Consider the following 20,700-nt stretch of genomic DNA (forward strand, 5'->3'; position numbering starts at 1 on the left):
CTAATAGGGAGGGAGAAAATATATAAAACAAGTGGTTCGGAATTAGTAATGAAAAAATGATAAAAATTGTCAAATTGAGATTAGAATGGTGTTTTTTTTTTTTTTATTTCCTATCTGTATTCGTTAAACAGGTAATAATGAACTGATGTTATTTCACATTAAGCTAAAATTTTAGACGAGATATGGCCATTTTAATATAGTAAATAAAACTCAAACGGTAAAGGTTTCCGATAAAATATGGGAAAAGGTCTCTTACAGTTTATATTTTAAGAATATGCACACTTTTTTAAAATAAGAATATAAAAAATTATATATTCTTATCTTAATTTAATTTTTAATTAATTGCAAAACTACTTTCTTCTTTAACCCATGCTACGATATATATATTAGCATTATTACTTTAAATGTATCCGGTTTTCTGTTCAATATTTTTTCTCTAATATTTAACATAATAAATTTGACCAAATAAGAAAGGATAGAGAAAAAATGTAATTTATGCTTTTCCCTAAGAAGATGAAGTAATTATATTTATCAGTTATGGAAATATATTAGAATGAAAGCCGCAAAGTGTGAAGTTAATTTTACAACTTGATTTTATCTAAAATGAAAATTATGTTTTCATTTATGCTTATATCTATTCTTTCTTGATGCAAATTTTTTTATTTTATATTTTACCCTTTATTCTTTATAAACTCAGTGTTATATTAGAAAAATTTTAATCATAAATATGAAATCGAAGGAAAAATAAGCATATAATAAAAAAATCAGGTAATTAACTTAAAATAAATAAATAAAAATAATAATAATAATATTTTCAGTTAATCCTATATTAAATAGAATATATTTTGTATTCTATTTCAGTTAAAGTTAAAATTTTCTTACAAAATAAGTCTTTAAGAAAAGATTTAGTTGATTATGTTATTGGAATACCTTTTTTTTGTTGATTTTTGCTGCTTCATAAAGTAACACATATAAGTTGTGTAGGTTGGTCCTTTTAGTCTACTTAATAATTGAAATTAATATAAAAGATATTTAAACAATACTTTCTTATTTCTTGTCAATATTTCCCACTTATTTACTCGTATCATCGTCTTTTAATTACAGTGGAAAATTATAATATAAATGTTCTAAAAACTACTCGAGAAAAGGAATTTACAACATAAAAAAAGTTAATTTATTTCATATATTTGCATTTTTTGTTTCATATAGGTATCCTTTCATAATAAAAAATTAGCTCCCCAAGAAAATGAAATTACCTTAAAACTTGGCTTCACAGAGTTTATATAAATGGGAAACACTTTTGTTGGAATCAGGGTTTCCCTGATCTCAAAAAAAATATTCAATGAGGGAAATTTATCAGATCTTTTTTTTGAAACTTTAAATATACATATAAAGCAAAAGATAAAAACAAAAATATTTGATATGCAAATAAAAAAAAAAAATTGAAATATAATGACTGAAAAACACTTTATTGTAATGTTTTTTAAAAATGTTTTTTCATTCAAATAATCATAAAATTTAAAGTGATACCGAAGTAAATGAGAACTAACAGGTGGTACAACCTAAAACAGTTGTAGGGAGCTTTTTTTTAAACCTGTGATTCTAGACTGAAATATACCTTTATTTTTTTAAGGATAATTATTTATATTTTTTTAGAAATTCTATAAAACGAAATTTAAAAAAAATATTTGTTTCAAAATATAAACTTGAAAATTAAACATTACTTTCGTATGATTTTCGTTACGTGTTTTTAGACATTTAACACCAATCTAAAATTCTTCTAACGGGCTCTGTTTTAGCATATTAACTCACGAGATTACCAACGAATAAAAAAAAAATTGAGCATAGGTCAAATAGTATAAATTTATGTATACAGGACTAATCTTCAGTTGGTAAATTTACCTTTATATCTTTCTGTCAGCATGTAGAAGAAAGAATCTTCAAAACCTTCTAAAAATCTTTTGAAGGTGTAGCGTTCATTATGATACTTCATTGATAGAGGCTACCTGAGCCAGTAGAATATTTTCTTTATGTTCATTTTGCTTCTACGGCCATATGCGTACATTATATTAAAATTTCAACATATTATAATGAAAATTTCGACATATTTACATAATGAGACGATTAGTGAAAAAGTTCCAGACTGTAGGTGGAAGTTTTCGGATATAACGGTTTTAGAAATCCTCAGTTTTAACTTGAATTTAGATTAATACTAGCCGATAAACTTATGTTGAAGAAATTTCTGCATATTTATTATAATGCAGATAGAATAATTTATATGTTGAAAGTTATACTAGGGAGATGGCAGCAGAAGTCTTTGTTCTTTAATATGTATGGTGTTATATTGTGGTATATGGTATACTACGTACCAACTTTCAAGTACGGTTTATATTTTAATAATCTTATTGACGTTTGTTTCAGAGATATATTTATTTTGATATTAATTATTCTAAATTTAATTTTAATATTATATTTATTTGCAGCTGTTGTAAATGAAAATGTAAATTTAACCGCTGGCTATTGCCCGAGCAAGCACTAAGCCCGTGCTCGTGTCTGTCCTTCTGTCGGGTAGATTATACAATGTTTACAATAATTATATTTCTAAAATAAAATTAATTGTTAAATCTAATTTGATCATTGAAAAACAATTTTTATACAAGTGATATTTTGCTAATTTTTTTAACAATTAACAAATATTAAAATTAATGAGTTCAGAATTCATGAAGGAAGTTAATTGAATTAGTCGAAATAGTTTTTCAAACATTTTATTTATCATTATTTATTTAAATTACATTTATTTTGTGGCTTCTAAATACATTCTACTTAAAATAAAACTGATTTTACACGAAAATTCATTTGATAAAATTTATTTATTTAGAATTTTATTGACTTATTTTTATTTAAGTATAAATATTTTTTTTTAATATCTGTTACCCTAAAGATACTTATTTAAAATATCTATTTACTTATTTAAATTAAGTTAAGTTTAAAATAAGTTCTTTAAAATAAGTTTACTTATTTAAAAATTACTGAAAGGTTAAAAACAGTTTACTGAAAGGATTTTAAATAGATAATTTAAAATCCTTTCAAAACTGTTAAATAATAAATTGCGGGAAATTCGCTACAGATTATTATAATGTTTTCCTTATAGAAATTTGTAATCTATTTTTGTGAATTTTAATTTTAATTAATAATTTATAAATAATATATTTCATAAGCAAAAATTTACTAATATCTTATGTAATCTAACGTAGACAAAATCTAAAAGAAAGATATACATTTATTTAATTATTTTATTAGATCATAATGGTAATTTTTAAATCCTAATTAAAAAAAAAATCATTATTCTTTGCAAGTGTAATTTCGAAATGGATCTGGAAATACGCATAAAAAAGTTTATATCATTTTTTCGTTGAAGACAACAAACCTAACTCGCTTTGAAAAAATTAACTAATTTTATTCACAAATATTATTCGCTTTGTTTTTTAGTATAAATATTTACATTCAAAAAATAAATAGAAATGTTTTTTTAACGTTTTTATTTATAGGCGTATCATTAATTAAAGTCATTAGCAACTTATAAGTGTAATGTAACTGTATCGGTAAATGTGTAGTCTTGAACAAACTCAGACGGACTATTCCTGAGACGTGTAGTTAATTGAAACTCAACCACCAAAGAACACCGGTATCCACCATTTAGTATTCAAATCCGAATAAAAGCAACTACCTTATTAGGAATTGAACCTAAGAACTCTCGATTTCGAAATCAGCTGATACACGTTGACGATTATCTAATTGTTTTGTTTTTCTTTGTTCTAAATAAAATTGTAAAATAGGTTAAATATGTTGATTTATTAATATTTTACGTTTAATTATAAGGATTATACAGTTTATTTCAAAGCAAAATAACAATTATTGTGTAGGTAGTAACAAATTATTAAGAATGTATAAATTTTAATTGTAATCATAAGTAGGTTAAGTTTATAACAATTTACATATTCGTAGTATTTAAGTAAAAATTACAGTTATTAAGATTTTTATCTGTTTATAACTATAAAAAAGTAATTTTTTAGTTCTAGTATCAAACTATTTTAGGCCTCAGATTAATAGTAGAAGGAAGATTAAAGAAAAACAAACCAACATACTTGGCGTTTATAGACCTAGAAAAGGCATTCGATAACGTAGACTGGAATAAAATGTTCAGCATTTTAAAAAAATTAGGGTTCAAATACAGAGATAGAAGAACAATTGCTAACATGTACAGGAACCAAACAGCAACAGTAGCAATTGAAGAACATAAGAAAGAAGCCATAATAAGAAAGGGAGTCCGACAAGGATGTTCTCTATCTCCGTTACTTTTTAATCTTTACATGGAACTAGCAGTTAATGATGTTAAAGAACAATTTAGATTCGGAGTAACAGTACAAGGTGAAAAGATAAAGATGCTACGATTTGCTGATGATATAGTAATTCTAGCCGAGAATAAAAAGGATTTAGAAGAAACAATGAACGGCATAGATGAAGTCCTACGCAAGAACTATCGCATGAAAATAAACAAGAACAAAACAAAAGTAATGAAATGTAGTAGAAATAACAAAGATGGACCACTGAATGTGAAAATAGGAGGAGAAAAGATTATGGAGGTAGAAGAATTTTGTTATTTGGGAAGTAGAATTACTAAAGATGGACGAAGCAGGAGCGATATAAAATGCCGAATAGCACAAGCTAAACGAGCCTTCAGTAAGAAATATAAGTTGTTTACATCAAAAATTAATTTAAATGTCAGGAAAAGATTTTTGAAAGTGTATGTTTGGAGTGTCGCTTTATATGGAAGTGAAACTTGGACAATCGGAGTATCTGAGAAGAAAAGGTTAGAAGCTTTTGAAATGTGGTGCTATAGGAGAATGTTAAAAATCAGATGGGTGGATAAACTGACAAATGAGGAGGTATTGCGGCAAATAGATGAAGAAAGAAGCATTTGGAAAAATATAGTTAAAAGAAGAGACAGACTTATAGGCCACATACTAAGGCATCCTGGAATAGTCGCTTTAATTTTGGAAGGACAGGTAGAAGGGAAAAATTGTGTAGGCAGGCCACGTTTGGAATATGTAAAACAAATTGTTAGGGATGTAGGATGTAGAGGGTATACTGAAATGAAACGACTAGCACTAGATAGGGAATCTTGGAGAGCTGCATCAAACCAGTCAAATGACTGAAGACAAAAAAAAAAAAATCAAACTAAGACTTTAACCCTTTCGTTATCTTATTATCTATAAACTCATTATTTCTATATCTTAAAAATTTCGCACACAATATCATAACTTACGAAGCAACAAAAGTATTGCTTCATAAAGTACAAGTTAAGTAAGTATAGAAGAAGAGATATTTATATCCAGATATAAATAAAACCAAAACCTGTTTTACAAAAAATGATCAAAGAATTGATATCAAGAAGAAAGATCATTACCAACACATCTGAAACAATTTATTTTAAACTTATCTGATCAGTGGAAAATACTGAAGGTATTCTGATCATGTTTACACTAGGCCATAGCAAAGATGAAGCTTAAAATAAACTTAAATTTCATTAGGTTTGATGTAAACAGATTTTAAGATTTTTAACAGATTTTAAACAGATGGTAGAAATATATTTACGTCTGCCAATTGTAAGCTAAGATACATTGCAAAGTTGGAACTTTTCTTTCTTTTACTTTATAATTATGAGTTTTCGATTCAAATTCTTTTAAATTTTGACATAACAATGTTTGTTTTATTAGAATATCAGAAATATAAGTGTAATATCTAATTATAAGTCATTGCGCTGTAAAACTCTAATGATAAACACACACAAAAAAAACATGTATTTAATTTTATTGATTTATTATTATTTTATTTTAATATTTAAATTAAATTCTTTTTTAAAAAATCTTCCGTTTATGTTAAAAACTACAATGGAATCACATTATAAAAATTCTTTATGTAGTAAATAATCATTAAAGTAAGACCATTTGTTAAAGATAAATATTTAAAAAAAACCAAGTGTCAAATTTTGAACCTCCACTTTTTATTGAAGTCGATTAAAAAAAAAAAAAATACAACATAAAAATTTAAAACAGTCTTCATAATCAGAAAAAATTAATTATTTGTGGAAGCGGGTGGAATAGTCAGATACAAAATATTAGTTAATTTTTAACATATAGGCTTTAAAATAAATAATAAATACTAGCTAACTAAAGAGATGATAAAATAAGAAAAGAAAACACTGTAATATTAAGCAAAACGACCGTAAATGTTTTGTTAAACCGAAGTTTTTTTTTGAAAACCACCACAATTAAAATATTCCTTGCTATCTCTTTTTATTACAACTTAAAAAAAAATATATGTTATCAAAAACAATAAATAAATAAATCATAAAAATACTCCAAGATGACAAACCAATATTCAGAAGGAGTAACCTTTTAAAACGGAAAAAATATATATGGCGGGTAAATTTGCATTTACCCTCGTCATAATTACGTTTTACACCACACTTCCGGAAGTGAAATTTAGTTCATACAAATATTATTGTATATGTATTTTTTCTTTTCTTTTGATGTTGTAAATATTATCATGTCAATTTTAACAAAATTTAATTATTCCATTTAATTCTTTTTTAATAAGTTTGAAAGATTTTTTGTTTAAATGTTAGGTTATGACTTTCAGATGTATTTTATGATATAAAACAAGTTTATTATTTGAAAATTTATTTAAAATAGACGATTTATTTATATTTTTTTCATTTCGGATTAATTTTAATAACTAGGTCGTATCGTTTTATTTAATATATATTTAAAAATGCCTAATAATATTATTAAATTATTTTTTTTCTTAATTGCTATCCACAATAATAATAATTATTATTATATAATAAAATAGATTTACGATATCAATTTTATTTCTTATAATAAATTTAATTAATCATCAGACTTTTATTTGTAAATAGCATTTCATTCTGATGATGATATTACTTCTTATATTTATAAACTGTTAATCATCTTTTCATTATTTGAAAATAATACACCGAGTAGGAGGTAGTTTATATATATATATATATATATATATATATACCTGTAGATGTATGGGGTTCATTATTATTTCAATATGTATCTTTAACATATAATATTTAAATATTTTTTTTTCATTTAAATAAGGTAAGAATGAAAAATGTGTTTATGCACTAATGCAGGAGGCTTTTTTTATAAATCTATAAAGTAAATATATTTAATATATCGAATACACAAACGTTTATTTATATAAAAATGTTTACAGGATTACTTTTATTGTAATAAAATGTCTTACTTATAAACTATTTTTGTTTATTTTTTTATTTTTTATTTATTCACGAATAAAATAATAGTGACACGTACTTCTTGCAAATTAACATAAGCATCCCTCCGTTCGACCGTATATGCGCGTTAGCGATGTGAGCATAATTTTTTATAACATATTTTATAGCCTATGCACTCGTTTATATTATCATTAAATGTTTTTATAAACTTTACTTTATATCGGTTAAACTTTATTACACATTTATATACATAAAGGAAAAATATAAATTTTGAGTTTTTCCCTTTTCTTAAGTATCCCTTAATAATTTAATACGAATATGTTACGGATAGCGAAATACTAAATCGTATTTAATTTTTTTAATATATTTACAATATCGTGTACAAATATATTACCGTTATAATTATGCAAATTCCCTATTGAGATATGATTATAATAATTTAATAATAATAATAATAATAATAATAATAATATCTATATGGGGCTATAATAATAACAACAACAATAATAGCTGCTAATATAAAGGTGTTAACTAAGGGCGTAAAGTAGGAGGGCGGCGGCTTCGCCCCTGCTTACCAGGAATGATGACACCGAATACCAGCAGGACCATGGCTACGGCAATGATGACGGGGTTCATGCTGAATGTTGGAAGGATTCCATGGTCAGGCGGTCTGTCGCTCCATCAGGCAGGCAGGCGGTCTACACTCCACACGCACGGGGGGCTACAGCAGTTTCCTCATTTCACGAACTTAACCCGCTGTGTATCATTTAACTAACAGTTTGGGTGTTAACGGCCCGAGTCAAGGTGTGTTTATGTTAGTGAATTGTACGTTGCCAAGCGCCATACTGCAGACCTAGCGCCCGGCCGGTCCCAGCCCCAGCCGCGTATCGAACGCAACGTCACGCGCACGCGCCTGTAACGTAGCTTCTTCTTCTAACATTCAATTATTTGCTAATAATCTTTGTCTACTTTATAAAATTATTCGCTTCATTATATATTTTTAAAATTTTTTTAACGACATAAATCTGCAACGATCGAGATGTAACGTTTTCCTTTTCGCGATTAAATAAATAGCAAACGGTGAAAGCAATTTTAGGGAGGAGCCCCTCTTAGTGTGCCTTTGTTCCGAACGTTGTGCTGTTGTTCTGCTCTTCAACTTCTGAACAACCGTTGACCGAGTAATCCTTTCTAGACCCAGCCAAGACGTTAGAATCTCACTTAAATGATGTATTATGTATTGTCTGTGATATTCGTGCCATAGGGCATACGCGCGTGCACAGACATACACACGCCCTAGTGTGTATGTACATTATATATAAAACACTGAAATACAAAATAATTATTTTACCCCTATTGTAAATAAACAGACTATTTTTAAATTCAACAGTATCCCGATATGTAGGTAATAAAACAAACAATATTCTGTTGCAGTTTCTTCAAAATTCACATAGTGTATGTATCACTTATGATGTATATATATACGTATGTGTTTAATTTTATTTACCACTTAAAATTTTTGTTATTGAAAAAATAAGTTTTTAATTCCATTTAAATATACCAATATTTCTCATGATTCTCAAGAGTTATCAGACTATTAAAATTTCAGTTAAAGAAATAAATATTTTGATTAACTGTCGTTGATATTACACCTATTTATTTGAAACTTTTTCTTTTATTTAATTATTTATTAACCTTTTTTTTTGAATGTACAGTTAATTTACCACTTTGCTTTCAGAGTATAAGAATATAACATGAATTTTTTTTACAATATAAAAATACCAAATTGAATCTGATTTCAACCCTAAACCTTATGAATAAAAGAGAAAACAGTAACAGCTTTTCTCTAAGGGCATCAATATTCCTTTAATATTACTATGTAATATAAAATATTTAATAGAATATCGCTTTAATATTACAAAATTTATACTCTTTAATTCATTTTTTAATCTAAATTTTGAATGTAGAATAGATTGCTAAAAGTTTAATCGATTATCAAAATAGATTCTGTTCTGTCTAAATAAATACTGGAGTAAAATTAGCGAATATTTTTGATAACTTTATTGTATCCATTCCATTTATTTCTAAACGTCAACAGCCCTTTTAATCACCTAATTATTCATCAATCAGTGCAATAAAAGCTTACATATTTTTTTCTCTAAAGTAAACAGAATGAATATTGTAAATTATATATTTATTAAATAAAAGAAACAATATTAAACTTTGTTTAATAGTTTACAATAATAAAGTAGCATTTTTCATTAAACTTTTTGTGATCGCTAGGAATATTTTAAACTGAATATGTTCGCCTAGTTCCGATTTAATGTTATATTTTAAATACGGACCTGCGTACATATTCAAATTCAGCTATGTATACTCACGAGCGTTTGACTGTGCGTGAAAACAAATTGATTATGCAGAATTCTTAAAATCTCTTTTTCTTTTAATATACGTTTGTAAATATAAAATTATTAAATGTTTATCGGTATTTCCTAAAGAAATCAGTTCGAACGGGAAAACAATTTCCTCAATTATTTTTTTCCCTACGATTCGTATTTTCCCCCTTTTGTTATTCATACTCTATCCGTAAAAAAATTCATACTCGTACTCATCCGTAACAAAACACCCACTTCCTCTTAAGCATTTGACGCAGAACTTCTAAGTCCTACACCCTCACACATACACACTACACGCCCGTGCACGCGCCTATACGCATATACTTCCGGAAATACTACCTACAACGTATCCTCCAGCTTCCGTTTCTTAATTTATTTTTTTACCAGAAACTTTACCTGACAGGTAATATCACATTTAAACCCTAGTGTTTTATGAAAGCAGAGTTATTTTAATTTCTTATTCTTCATTACGTTATTTATTGAAAAGGAATCGGATAATGTTAATTGATGCCATATTTTTGAGTAAAATTTGATTAACATTCATGAAGTTTCAAGTATAACACAACCGATATCATAAAATAGTATTCCATAAAATATTCCATCTATTCAGAAAAAAGTTCAACAAAATTTGTTATTCCATCACTTAAAAGAAAATGAAAAAAAACACCTGGGATATTCATAGTTAATTTAATTGTAATAATATTACTAGTGTTTAAAAAATTATTTAAGTTAAAGAAAGGGCTTAATATTAACAAAAAAATATTCTTTCCTATTTGAAATATCAATGTGCGAAAATATCGGTTCAGGATGGGCAGAAAAATATACCTAAATAGGTTATATGGATTGAGTAAATAGGAATAAACATTTTTTGATGTAAGTATGATTAAAGAAGTTACTCTTTAAAGAAAGTATTTTTTTAAATTTATTTTATATTTTAGAATTTTTGGAAATATTACATATCACAATTTCATCTAAAGCCAAAATTATTTCTCTAAAAATCTCATCTTAGATATACGGAATTCAAATTTTTTCGTGTGTTATTAGCAAAAAATTAATTTCGTTCAAACATTCCGTTCGACATTTTTTTACTTCCTTGTACGAAGTAAAATAAGTACTATGATCGTAAAAATTTCGTTTTTCAGATTTCAACGTGAAATATCCATTCTGACCATCGCTGAATCCATTTGACTAGTTTCGGCGTGACGTATGTTCGTACGTAGGTATCTCGCATAACTCAAAAACAATTAGCCGTAGGATGTTGAAATTTTTTATTTAGGATTATTGTAATATCTAGTTGAGCATGTTCTCTTTTGATTGCAGTCGACTGAACCAAAAGTGTCCAAAAACACCCAAAATCCAAAACAAAATTGAATTTTGGATTTTTTCGTAACTGCTGTAATAAGCTCTAATTGAGAGCTTTTCAACGATATATCATAAGTGGTACTTATTTTCATTAGTTCCAGAGTTATAGCCAAATGAAATTTTAATAATGAAATATTTGGATCTTACAAGGGGAAGGCACATCGGTTCGAATCAGACTTCAACTGCTTTTTTTTTAACTTTTTTTTAAATCTAAATATATTGGTTTATTTATAATTATTAACCTCTGCTTGTTATTATTTACGATAAATAATAACAAAAAAAAAAAATCAGAAGTTATTAACAAAATATAATTTTATGTACTTTTTATTTTAAAAAGGGTGTAATGTAATTTAATAGGCGTACAGGGAAGTCATGTAGCGTCCACATCAGATGTTTTCATATATTCATCAAATTTCTTATCACGCATCTATCATTTATTATATTCTGATCTAAAAGTTCCTTACATAGAAATTTTTAAAAATAATTGCTCGCTATTTTACTCCAGTTAACCTGCATCCAAGAACCGATTGCTCAAATATCAGGAAAATCGAATAGTTTTTATCAGCAAACTAAATAAACATGGACAAGGATCTTCCTTATTTACATTTTCAAAATTCTTTCATTATTAAATAACTGTTTGATAGCAATATTTTTCAGTATAATGTAATTATTACGCATATAACAGTTTGAAAGAATTCTAACGTTTTATTTTCATGCTTATTAAAAATCATTCAAGTTTTTTTTAAAAATATTTTTGTTAATATCATATCATTTTGCTCTGCAATTCAGAGCTAGATTGAAAATTAAGGTAAAAAAATAATTTAAAACATTGTTCGAAAGAGATCTGAAAGTATTTTATCTTAAATAAAATCCTTCGGTGCAATTTTTCAGCTATGTAATAGTAAAACGCAACGAAATCCATATTAATAGTTTTTACACAGCTATATGGTTTTAAGTAATATTTATTTATTTATAAATGCAAAAATAGACTGACATTTTTTAATAGTTACTAAGATGTATGATGATGAATTTTGTACCGTGTAAAAAATACCACGCCTGACCGGGATTCAAACTCGGAACCTCCAGATGGAAAACAAAAACAATAAGATTTTAATATTATTTATAAAATAGTATTATAATTAATAATATTATAATGTTGTTGATGCTGAAGTATCTAAATAGTTGATGTAGAATTTCCATTACTTACTGTTAAATTTGAATTCTAGGTTTGATATCTGTAGTAGACTAATTTTTCGTAAACAATGGAAAATTACTGTTTTCAGTTGACCTGACTCATCTCTATTAGTATTATCATTTTCGCATCACTGCTCATTTTCATGAGGTTAACCGATTCCGAGTGGGTGTATTTTGCACACCAGATATACCACTACAGAAAACTTCCCTCGAAACCGTTCTTGAATTAATGAACCCTAAAACCGTCTAGGTAGTACAGAAGAAAGTGCTAGAAAAGTAAATAATAATGCTTTTTTGACGTAGTATTAAAATCTTCACACTAAAAATCATATGTTTTATAGGCTATTTGAACGGTTTTTTTTTTAATTTTCCTGATATCTTTAATTTGTTATTAATAGTTTCTATTAACAAAATCTATTTTACTATTTAACTGATTGTAAATTTAAAAAAAAATCACGAGATTTTCAGCCATTTTTCTTGAGATTAGTAAAAAAAAGGTTTTATGCATGTTTTACTGCTGATTCGTTTCCAAAAGCCACTTGTTAAAGAATTCTACACTACATTACGTAAATCAACGATTATTATTAGTTTACTTACTGTGATAAAAGTTATTAGACATCAACTTAACGAGTGATATTGGAAATTACTCAATTCGATAATTTTATTTACATTATTTTTATTCATAAAAATATTGATTTTTCATTTTCTAAATTCAATAAAGAAAAATTACAATTACCAGTATCATAATTAATTTTAAAAAAAGAAATAATATTTTGCATAGTTTCATGAGTTTCACATATTCATTCATTCATTCATTGTGTTCTGTCATTAGGGTAGATCTTGTTATGGCCTTTCTACACTTTATTCTATCTTGCGCCAATCTCTTTGTCTTTTCGTATTTTCCGTTTTCCATAATCCCATCCAGCATTTGAAATATTTTTCTTCCTCTTCCTTTTTTTTCTATGTACCAAACCCTCCATTGCATCTACCATTAAACATTTTCTTCTCATAAAATGTCCCAGCTAGTTCCTTTTCCTGCTATCAATTACATTTAATATTCTCCTACTACTTTTTTTTATCCTTATCTTTCGTTACACGACCTTACCATCTGACATTAATTATTCTACACCACACTCACAACTCAAATGCCTCAATTCGCCTTCTGTCCACCTTCTTTAGTGTTTCAGTTATAAATAGCATGATAATCCATATATAAAATCTTGCGAATCTCTTTCTTAAATTCTACTTCAATTTTCCACAAAACAGTTTTTTCCTCCTATTAGATGCTTACTTTTTTAAAAGTTAAGTCTTCAATCATAATGCTGCCAAAATATTAAAAATTTTTCACCTACTCTTAATATTTCATCTCCCACTCTCAGTCTTCTCTATTTTTCCGCCTGTTACCGTGCATTTTGTTTTATTTTTATTTATTCTCATTGTTTGATTTTCACAAGATTCATTTCAGCGATTAAGCATTTCAATTAGCTTTGCTTTACTCTGCTAACACCACCATTCATCAGCGAATCGTACACCTTCCACATTCGTTCCTCCAACTGTCACTCCTCTTTTGACATTAAAACAACCTTTAATTATCTCTTCTAGGTATTTATTCATCATATTAGGCGACGTGCAGCATCTAAATCAAAGTATTTCACGTATAAATATATTTTATAAACAAGACTATTTATTAAAAAAAGATATAGCTGTTGTCTTAGGTAAGTCACAGGTAAACACCCAAAATATATATGTGCATTCATATCTAATTGCTTAATTGAAACAATTTTCATAAATTTATTTAAAAAAAAAAATACATACTAATAAATCAAAATATAAAAGAATGACAATGTTTTAAAATTAAGGAAACTCAAAAATCATATTTAAGACCAAAGATAATCTTGAAATTATGTTTTGCTGGTTATCATTTTTAATGAAGCAGATACTTTTACATGCGGAATATTAATATTGTTAAAACTTCATCGAGGATTGAGAAACAGAAACAAGACTGCATGATGTTTGCATGATACTGTAGATTTGATAAATCTTGTAAAGGTCTATTGTCATATCTCTGGCTGCAGATTGAATTTAGGTAGTTAAAGAAAGATTTTTATGAATTGCTAGCAAATTATTGGGAATATATTACTGTTTAGCTATTACTTCAAATTATTTTAATTTTCAACGGGTTTTTTATTTCGTATAAAAGTATTTAATTTAATAATGATTATGCTCAAATTTTGAATAAAAAGATTCTAATCGTACACACACTTACGTAACATCTTTGCAATTAAATAATTTTCAAGTATCTTTATTTGATATTTAAATCAAAGATTTATAAATAATAGTTTCCAATTGTTCCATTCTTTGAATATCTATTAGTGGTGTGTACATTAAGATCTACTATACGCAAGGAAAGGTTTTAAAAAATTAGCCTGTAGGTTTGTTTTTAAAGTTTGTTATGAATACGTTAGGATTTCTATTTCTTACAATAAAAATAGGTTTATGTAGTTTTACATACTTAATTTTAAATCTTATTTTATTATCAGAACAAAAATTGGCTTTCATGACGATGCAATTTTCTTTGTTTTTTATTTTACAGGAATTGGTATCATTATTTTATGTAATGTAAAAGGGTTAAATTTTTTACGAAAATTTTATGATTTTTAGTTTTGAAGAAAACAGAGGGGTTTGAATTGAGTGTTTTTTAAGATATTATATTTGTAGATCTTCTATAAAAATTGGTCTAAGTTTATTATTTGTCTGATACAATTTTTCAATATTATTCTGTTATATAATATTTTATGTAGAGAATACTTTTCTCGAGATTCTGAAAATTTTCTGTACTTAAATAAATAAACAACATTAGACGGTAAGATATATTTATTTATTGCTGTATCATTTATCTTACGTTAATGATACTAAGAATTCAAGGAAACTAATCTATAGACATGGTTATAAGTGTAATTAACTTAATTACTAAAAAAAAGAGAAATTGATTATCGATATAAAATAAGGTATCACTTATTAGAATATCTGATTCAGAATAACCCTGCGGGCACATCAGATGACTTTTAATTTAATGAACCATTTTAATAACTTTTCTAACTCTTAAAAATATTAGAAAAAAAATGTTTTATATGTAAGCCTTAGTGTGCATGTGTGTAAGTGCACATGATGAGCGCGTATATAAAGAACATTCCCATGCATCGTAGAGTTTGATGGTAGGATGCTTGAATGTGTGTGTGTTGTGTGTGCGCGCTTGTGTTTGTTTATGGTATGGGGATAAAATACTGCTAAGGTGAGGGTTGGTGCTGCCTTCCTGACATGATATCACCGAAACATGATGATCCCGTTGACTACACATCAATGACTACCTACACCCTTCCACTCTATTCTTGCCTCCTGTTACATGTCGTAATGCTTTTCCCTACTTTGATTAGATAATGCACTTTAAAGTACCAAATATATACTTATCTATTACATAATACTTTTATGAAATTCCAGTGCTCTCTTGGCAAAAAAAACCCTGTAGTCGTATAAAAATTGAAGCTGTAAATATAACGTTTTAATATTAGTAATTCAGTAGAATATTACTCATAAAAATTATGATTATACCAATAAAAAAATATTTTTAAGAACAAAAGAAAAGCTGATGTTCTGTTTAAGAAATGCAAAAATTTATAAATGATGAATTTTTATTGTAATTAAGGAAAAATAGTAGGTAAAACTTAACTTTCTTTTTTATTTGAACACGTCTGTCATTATGTTTGATATACAAAAAATAATTGATTACTCAAGAAATAATATAAAAGATTTTTTACAGTAATGGTGTTTTCAAAGTAACGCTATAAAAAATTAAAATATTTACCAGACATAAATTATTATTCAGCCTTAAAATTACCAAATAGTTTAATTGCTCACCGAAAGCTGATATTTTCCAGCCAAAAATAAGGGTTAATACAACAGTAACACTCAGAAAATTCATGAACACAAGAATTTACTTTAAAATTCTTATTAAAATTTGTTGAAAAACGTTTTTTATTCTTCATAATACAAATTTGAAATTTTTTGCGTCTAAACATCTGTTTACCGTCAATATAATAATACAGTTCAAGCTATTACCCAATTTTTCTGACCCAGATGAATGAGTTCTATGAAGAAAAATTATTATTACAGCTTTTTTCTTGAAAAAAATCAATTTTACATAATTTCATTTCTTAAAGAGATTGTAGAACCAAACTGGTGAATAATTAAATATTATAATAGACATAATTACATATTCATCTTTCATTTAATAAATTTAGAAAATTAAAATTTTTTATTGTTCATTCAAAGAGCTTAGATATTTAGTTAATTTTAAATCATTAATATGACAATAGCTTTTCTTTTCTTAGGACTATAAGTTGGATGCCTAACTGTTCATACTTTTTCACTATAATCTCAGCGATCACTACTAGTTGATTAAAATAAATAATTATAATATATTTAGGGTACATTAATTTTTTTGAGTAATTTATAAGTTTAACGCATAAGTAGTACCTATTAAAAGGACTACAGAGCCGAGATTATAATCTTCTTCTACTTTTATGTTGCATAATTCTTGTCAGAGTTACCTAACATTTTTATGTTGCTGTGGAATGAAGAAATTCTTAATTTGTATTTAATACTTTTTTGTATGTTCAAGCCTCATTTCTGATCATTTTTATCAGTTGAGATGATTTTTTATTTATGATCTCGTACTGTTGTTTCCTAATTACTTAAGTAAAACTGAAAAAAAAATTACATTGTTTCACCGACGATTTGAAAATAATTTATCTTACATCATTTCTATCGATATTATTAAATTATTAAAGCATAATTGTAAATAAATAAGTTATAAATTAAAATAAAAACAAAATTTCTAGAATATTAGTTGAAAAACTCTAATAAAGATATATTACCGCGTCAAAAAAATCTTGAAAGAAGATACTTAACTCGTTTCTACTTCTTGTTTCTAGATCAATTTTTAGCCTTTTACATTTCTTATAAAATTTTGTTTTTATACGGGAACCATATTTCTTGTAGATATCAAATTTAAACAAAAAAAAAGTAAAATAACATAGACTTAAAAAAGGTATAAAGGCACATATAAAACAATGAAGCCGACTTCCAAAGAAGAAGTCACTGAAGTAATTTTTCAATTCCTCTTTCCATTTCGATTAAATTAAGGCAAATTAAATGTGAATTGTTGGTGGTTATTTTTAATTTACCGCGCCGTTTTCAAAAAAAGGACATTAAAGAATTGAAAATATATTATATTTTACTTTGTACAAAGGTTTTTAAGCTGATTGTATTTTCTTTTTAAAAATGAAAACCAAACTGGCCTTCAAACTGATAAGTTATTCATACACATCTGATGTAATATTCAGTCCTTTTTAAGAGGTCTGTTCAGAACGTAACCGAACATTTTTAATTAAGCGCCTACGGAGATATTTAATGACATGCTATTGGGAGCACTGTGTTCCGCATAACTTCCTCTGTAACCACGTGTTCTTGGATTGTTGATATCTCGTTTAATTTTTGGGTGTTATTGTTATTTGAGTGCAACATGCTTAAGTGTTAGCAGCGATTAGTTGATGATTGAACTTTTGTCTCAATATCGTTGCTGTAAACCCAGCTTTTATCTTCCTTTATGATCCTTTGCATGAACGTTTGATCGTCATTGGGTCTTCAAGAAGTTGCCGACAAACGTCTACTCGATGTTCTTTCTGCTGTTCGGTCATCAAACGAGGGACACATTTACTTTACTGCAACTCGATGCTTGTTCAATTATTCAGACAAAATGTCATGGCATGATCCGATTGAGATGCTCACCTCTTCTGCAAGTTCTCTGACAGTAATTGGCGATTTGCATGCTTCGGATCTTTGATTTTCTGAACGTGGATGTCATCAGTTAAGTCGAAGGCCTTCCTGGTCGAGGGTCATCTTCAATTGACTGACAACCACTTTTAAATCGTGAAAACCATTTGTAACATTGTGTACAACCCAAACCATTATTTCCGGTAAGCTTGTTCCAAAAGTTGAAACGTTTCTGTGAAAGTTTTTCCGAGTTTCACGGAAAATTTTACCTTGTATCGTTGCTCTCGAAAATATATATTGTTATATATTTCATCTATAACAGTGTATTTTAGCTTTACATATGAAAATAATAATCTACCTAAAATCGACTAGTTTGTTTATAAATGATGCGAAAATATTCAAGTTTGAAATATATTCTATCAATAATTTTTCTTTAGAAAAACATTTTTCTTTAGAAAAACATCATTTTTAATAAAATATAAAGAAATGGACACCATCGATGATAAAAAAATAGTTATTTCCCCTCACAAAAACAGAAAGTATTGTTTAGTCTTATACCAGGTTTTTACCTTTTTAAATTAAAACAAAAATTGTAGAAATAAATTCATCCTTTGTGAAATTACCACTTTTATGATATATTTGATATCTCAGCACCAAAAATGTACTTCCCAATTTCACACAGAAAGTTAATTTTTGATAGAGAAAATTGTGTTACTCAAATGTATGCAGCAACAAAACTCATTAATAGAGATAAAAAAATGAGGCTACAACCAAACTTAACTTGTAAAATGTATTTCAGGTATAGATATTTTCAAGATATATATAAAATAATATCTAATTAAAAAAACATATTTTATGTCTGATAAAAAACTAGAACATGGGCGTTTTATAAATCAAATATTTATGTTAACTGTTTTATAAAACCATAAGGTATTTTATAAAAAGAAAAACCTACCATCTAACTATTGAAGTTTATTTTTAAAATATACATTCTTTTTTTTAATTTGCCAATTCTTGTATGAAGGAAATTTTATGTTAGACATTGGAATTTTTATTTTTATTTATTAGTTACTATGTTTTTTAAAATTATCTGTCCTGAAATTTATAAGGTGATAGTAATAACCGATCCATCTTCATGGAGAGAGTGAATTCAAATATGTAACATTTTGAAAAAAGAACTTGCAGATAGTACGTGGCAGTGAGTGTTCTGTAGATTTTGTGAGTGATATACATCACTCACAAAATATATAAATGTTATTTTCTACATATATGAAAAAAACAAAAGTGGAAATAATAGGAATAGATAATACAAAATAAATTATAATTGCATCACTGGAAATTCTTTAAGGATTCAGTTCGAAATGATGAAATCATACTTGTATAACTTATTTAATGTACTCTTATAATTTATTATTACTATACTTATAAAATATAATTATAAAACTTTTAAATGATAATGTGAAACTTGTTAAGTTGATATTGAAACCAACTTCGATATAAATCCTTAAAGAATTTCCAGCGACGCAATTTAAATTACCAATTCATATTAAAATTTACATTTGTTAATTTAATCATAATAAAATTTTAGTTTTATTTCTCACTATATATATATATATATATATATATATATATATATGTGTGTGTGTGTGTGTGTGTGTGTAAGCTATAAATAATAATTTTTAAACCTTAATAACAACTTTTCATACGTAATAGAACCCTATACAAAAACGTACAGTACAATCGATATTTCCGGTGTAACCGATATAGATATATGCATATGTATAATGGTTTAATTCGTACGGCATCCATATGGTTATTTGGATAAAGAGAATATACATTAAAATATAAAATATTTATATAAATATATATATAATATAAAAATATTTTTAGAATGTTCATGTCGACCGACATATATATGACGAGATCTTTTAAAAAAACATAAGTTTTGAGTCATTAAGTTTAAACAACAAACAATCATGAGTAGAATAACCACTTCAATAAAATATTTTTTTTTTTACTATTAAGAGACATTTGAAAACAGTTTGTAAACACTATAAATAAATTATACCAGTTTTAAATAATTTTGAAAAGATACACTCTAGTTAGATCAGCTTAATTTAAAAATTTAGTAATTACTTATTTTTAAGCAGTATTATTTATGAAAGGAAATTTTAATTAATACTTTCGTTAAATAATATGTTAAAACTTAGAACGAATCTTTTTAGTTGGCAGATCTCTCCACTGCTATCATGAAGATTTATAACCAACGAATTTGGTTGTCTTTCAATCTCTTTTCATACAAGATTTTATGTGTTTTCTTTCTGTGGGTACGCTTAGAACTCTTTTAAGATTTCACTTGTTGATATATTATGGTCAGTGTGTGATTATGTGAAGAGTTTTCCATCAAACCTCTGAATTCCTTAAGATTTTTCGAATTCTGTGGTGAATAACATGGTTGAATTCGTTATAATCTAATACTTTTTATTACAGAAGCTTATCTGGAAGCTTATTTGTTTCTATTATTTAATATATTAATTATATTAAAATTAATATATTAATTATGTATTATTTATTAATTTCTAATAATTTAGT

General features: G+C 26.5%; 1 protein-coding gene and 1 long non-coding RNA gene across 5 annotated transcripts in view; one reads left to right on the plus strand and one right to left on the minus strand.

Moving 5' to 3' along the window:
- nAChRbeta1 (nicotinic acetylcholine receptor beta1) overlaps nucleotides 1-8,150 on the minus strand; it is a 356,989-nt gene extending 348,839 nt beyond the window's left edge. Inside the window, exon 1 of the mRNA XM_075359825.1 lies at nucleotides 7,903-8,150. Coding sequence (XP_075215940.1) covers nucleotides 7,903-7,963 — 61 coding nt within the window. The 5' untranslated portion in view covers nucleotides 7,964-8,150. The remainder of the gene's footprint in view (nucleotides 1-7,902) is intronic.
- The window catches only part of LOC142321604 (uncharacterized), an 816,200-nt gene that overhangs the window by 388,329 nt on the left and 407,171 nt on the right, over nucleotides 1-20,700 (plus strand). The window lies entirely within an intron of this gene.

The sequence above is a fragment of the Lycorma delicatula genome, chromosome 3, assembly GCF_047948215.1.
Source record: "Lycorma delicatula isolate Av1 chromosome 3, ASM4794821v1, whole genome shotgun sequence".
NCBI lineage: Eukaryota > Metazoa > Arthropoda > Insecta > Hemiptera > Fulgoridae > Lycorma > Lycorma delicatula.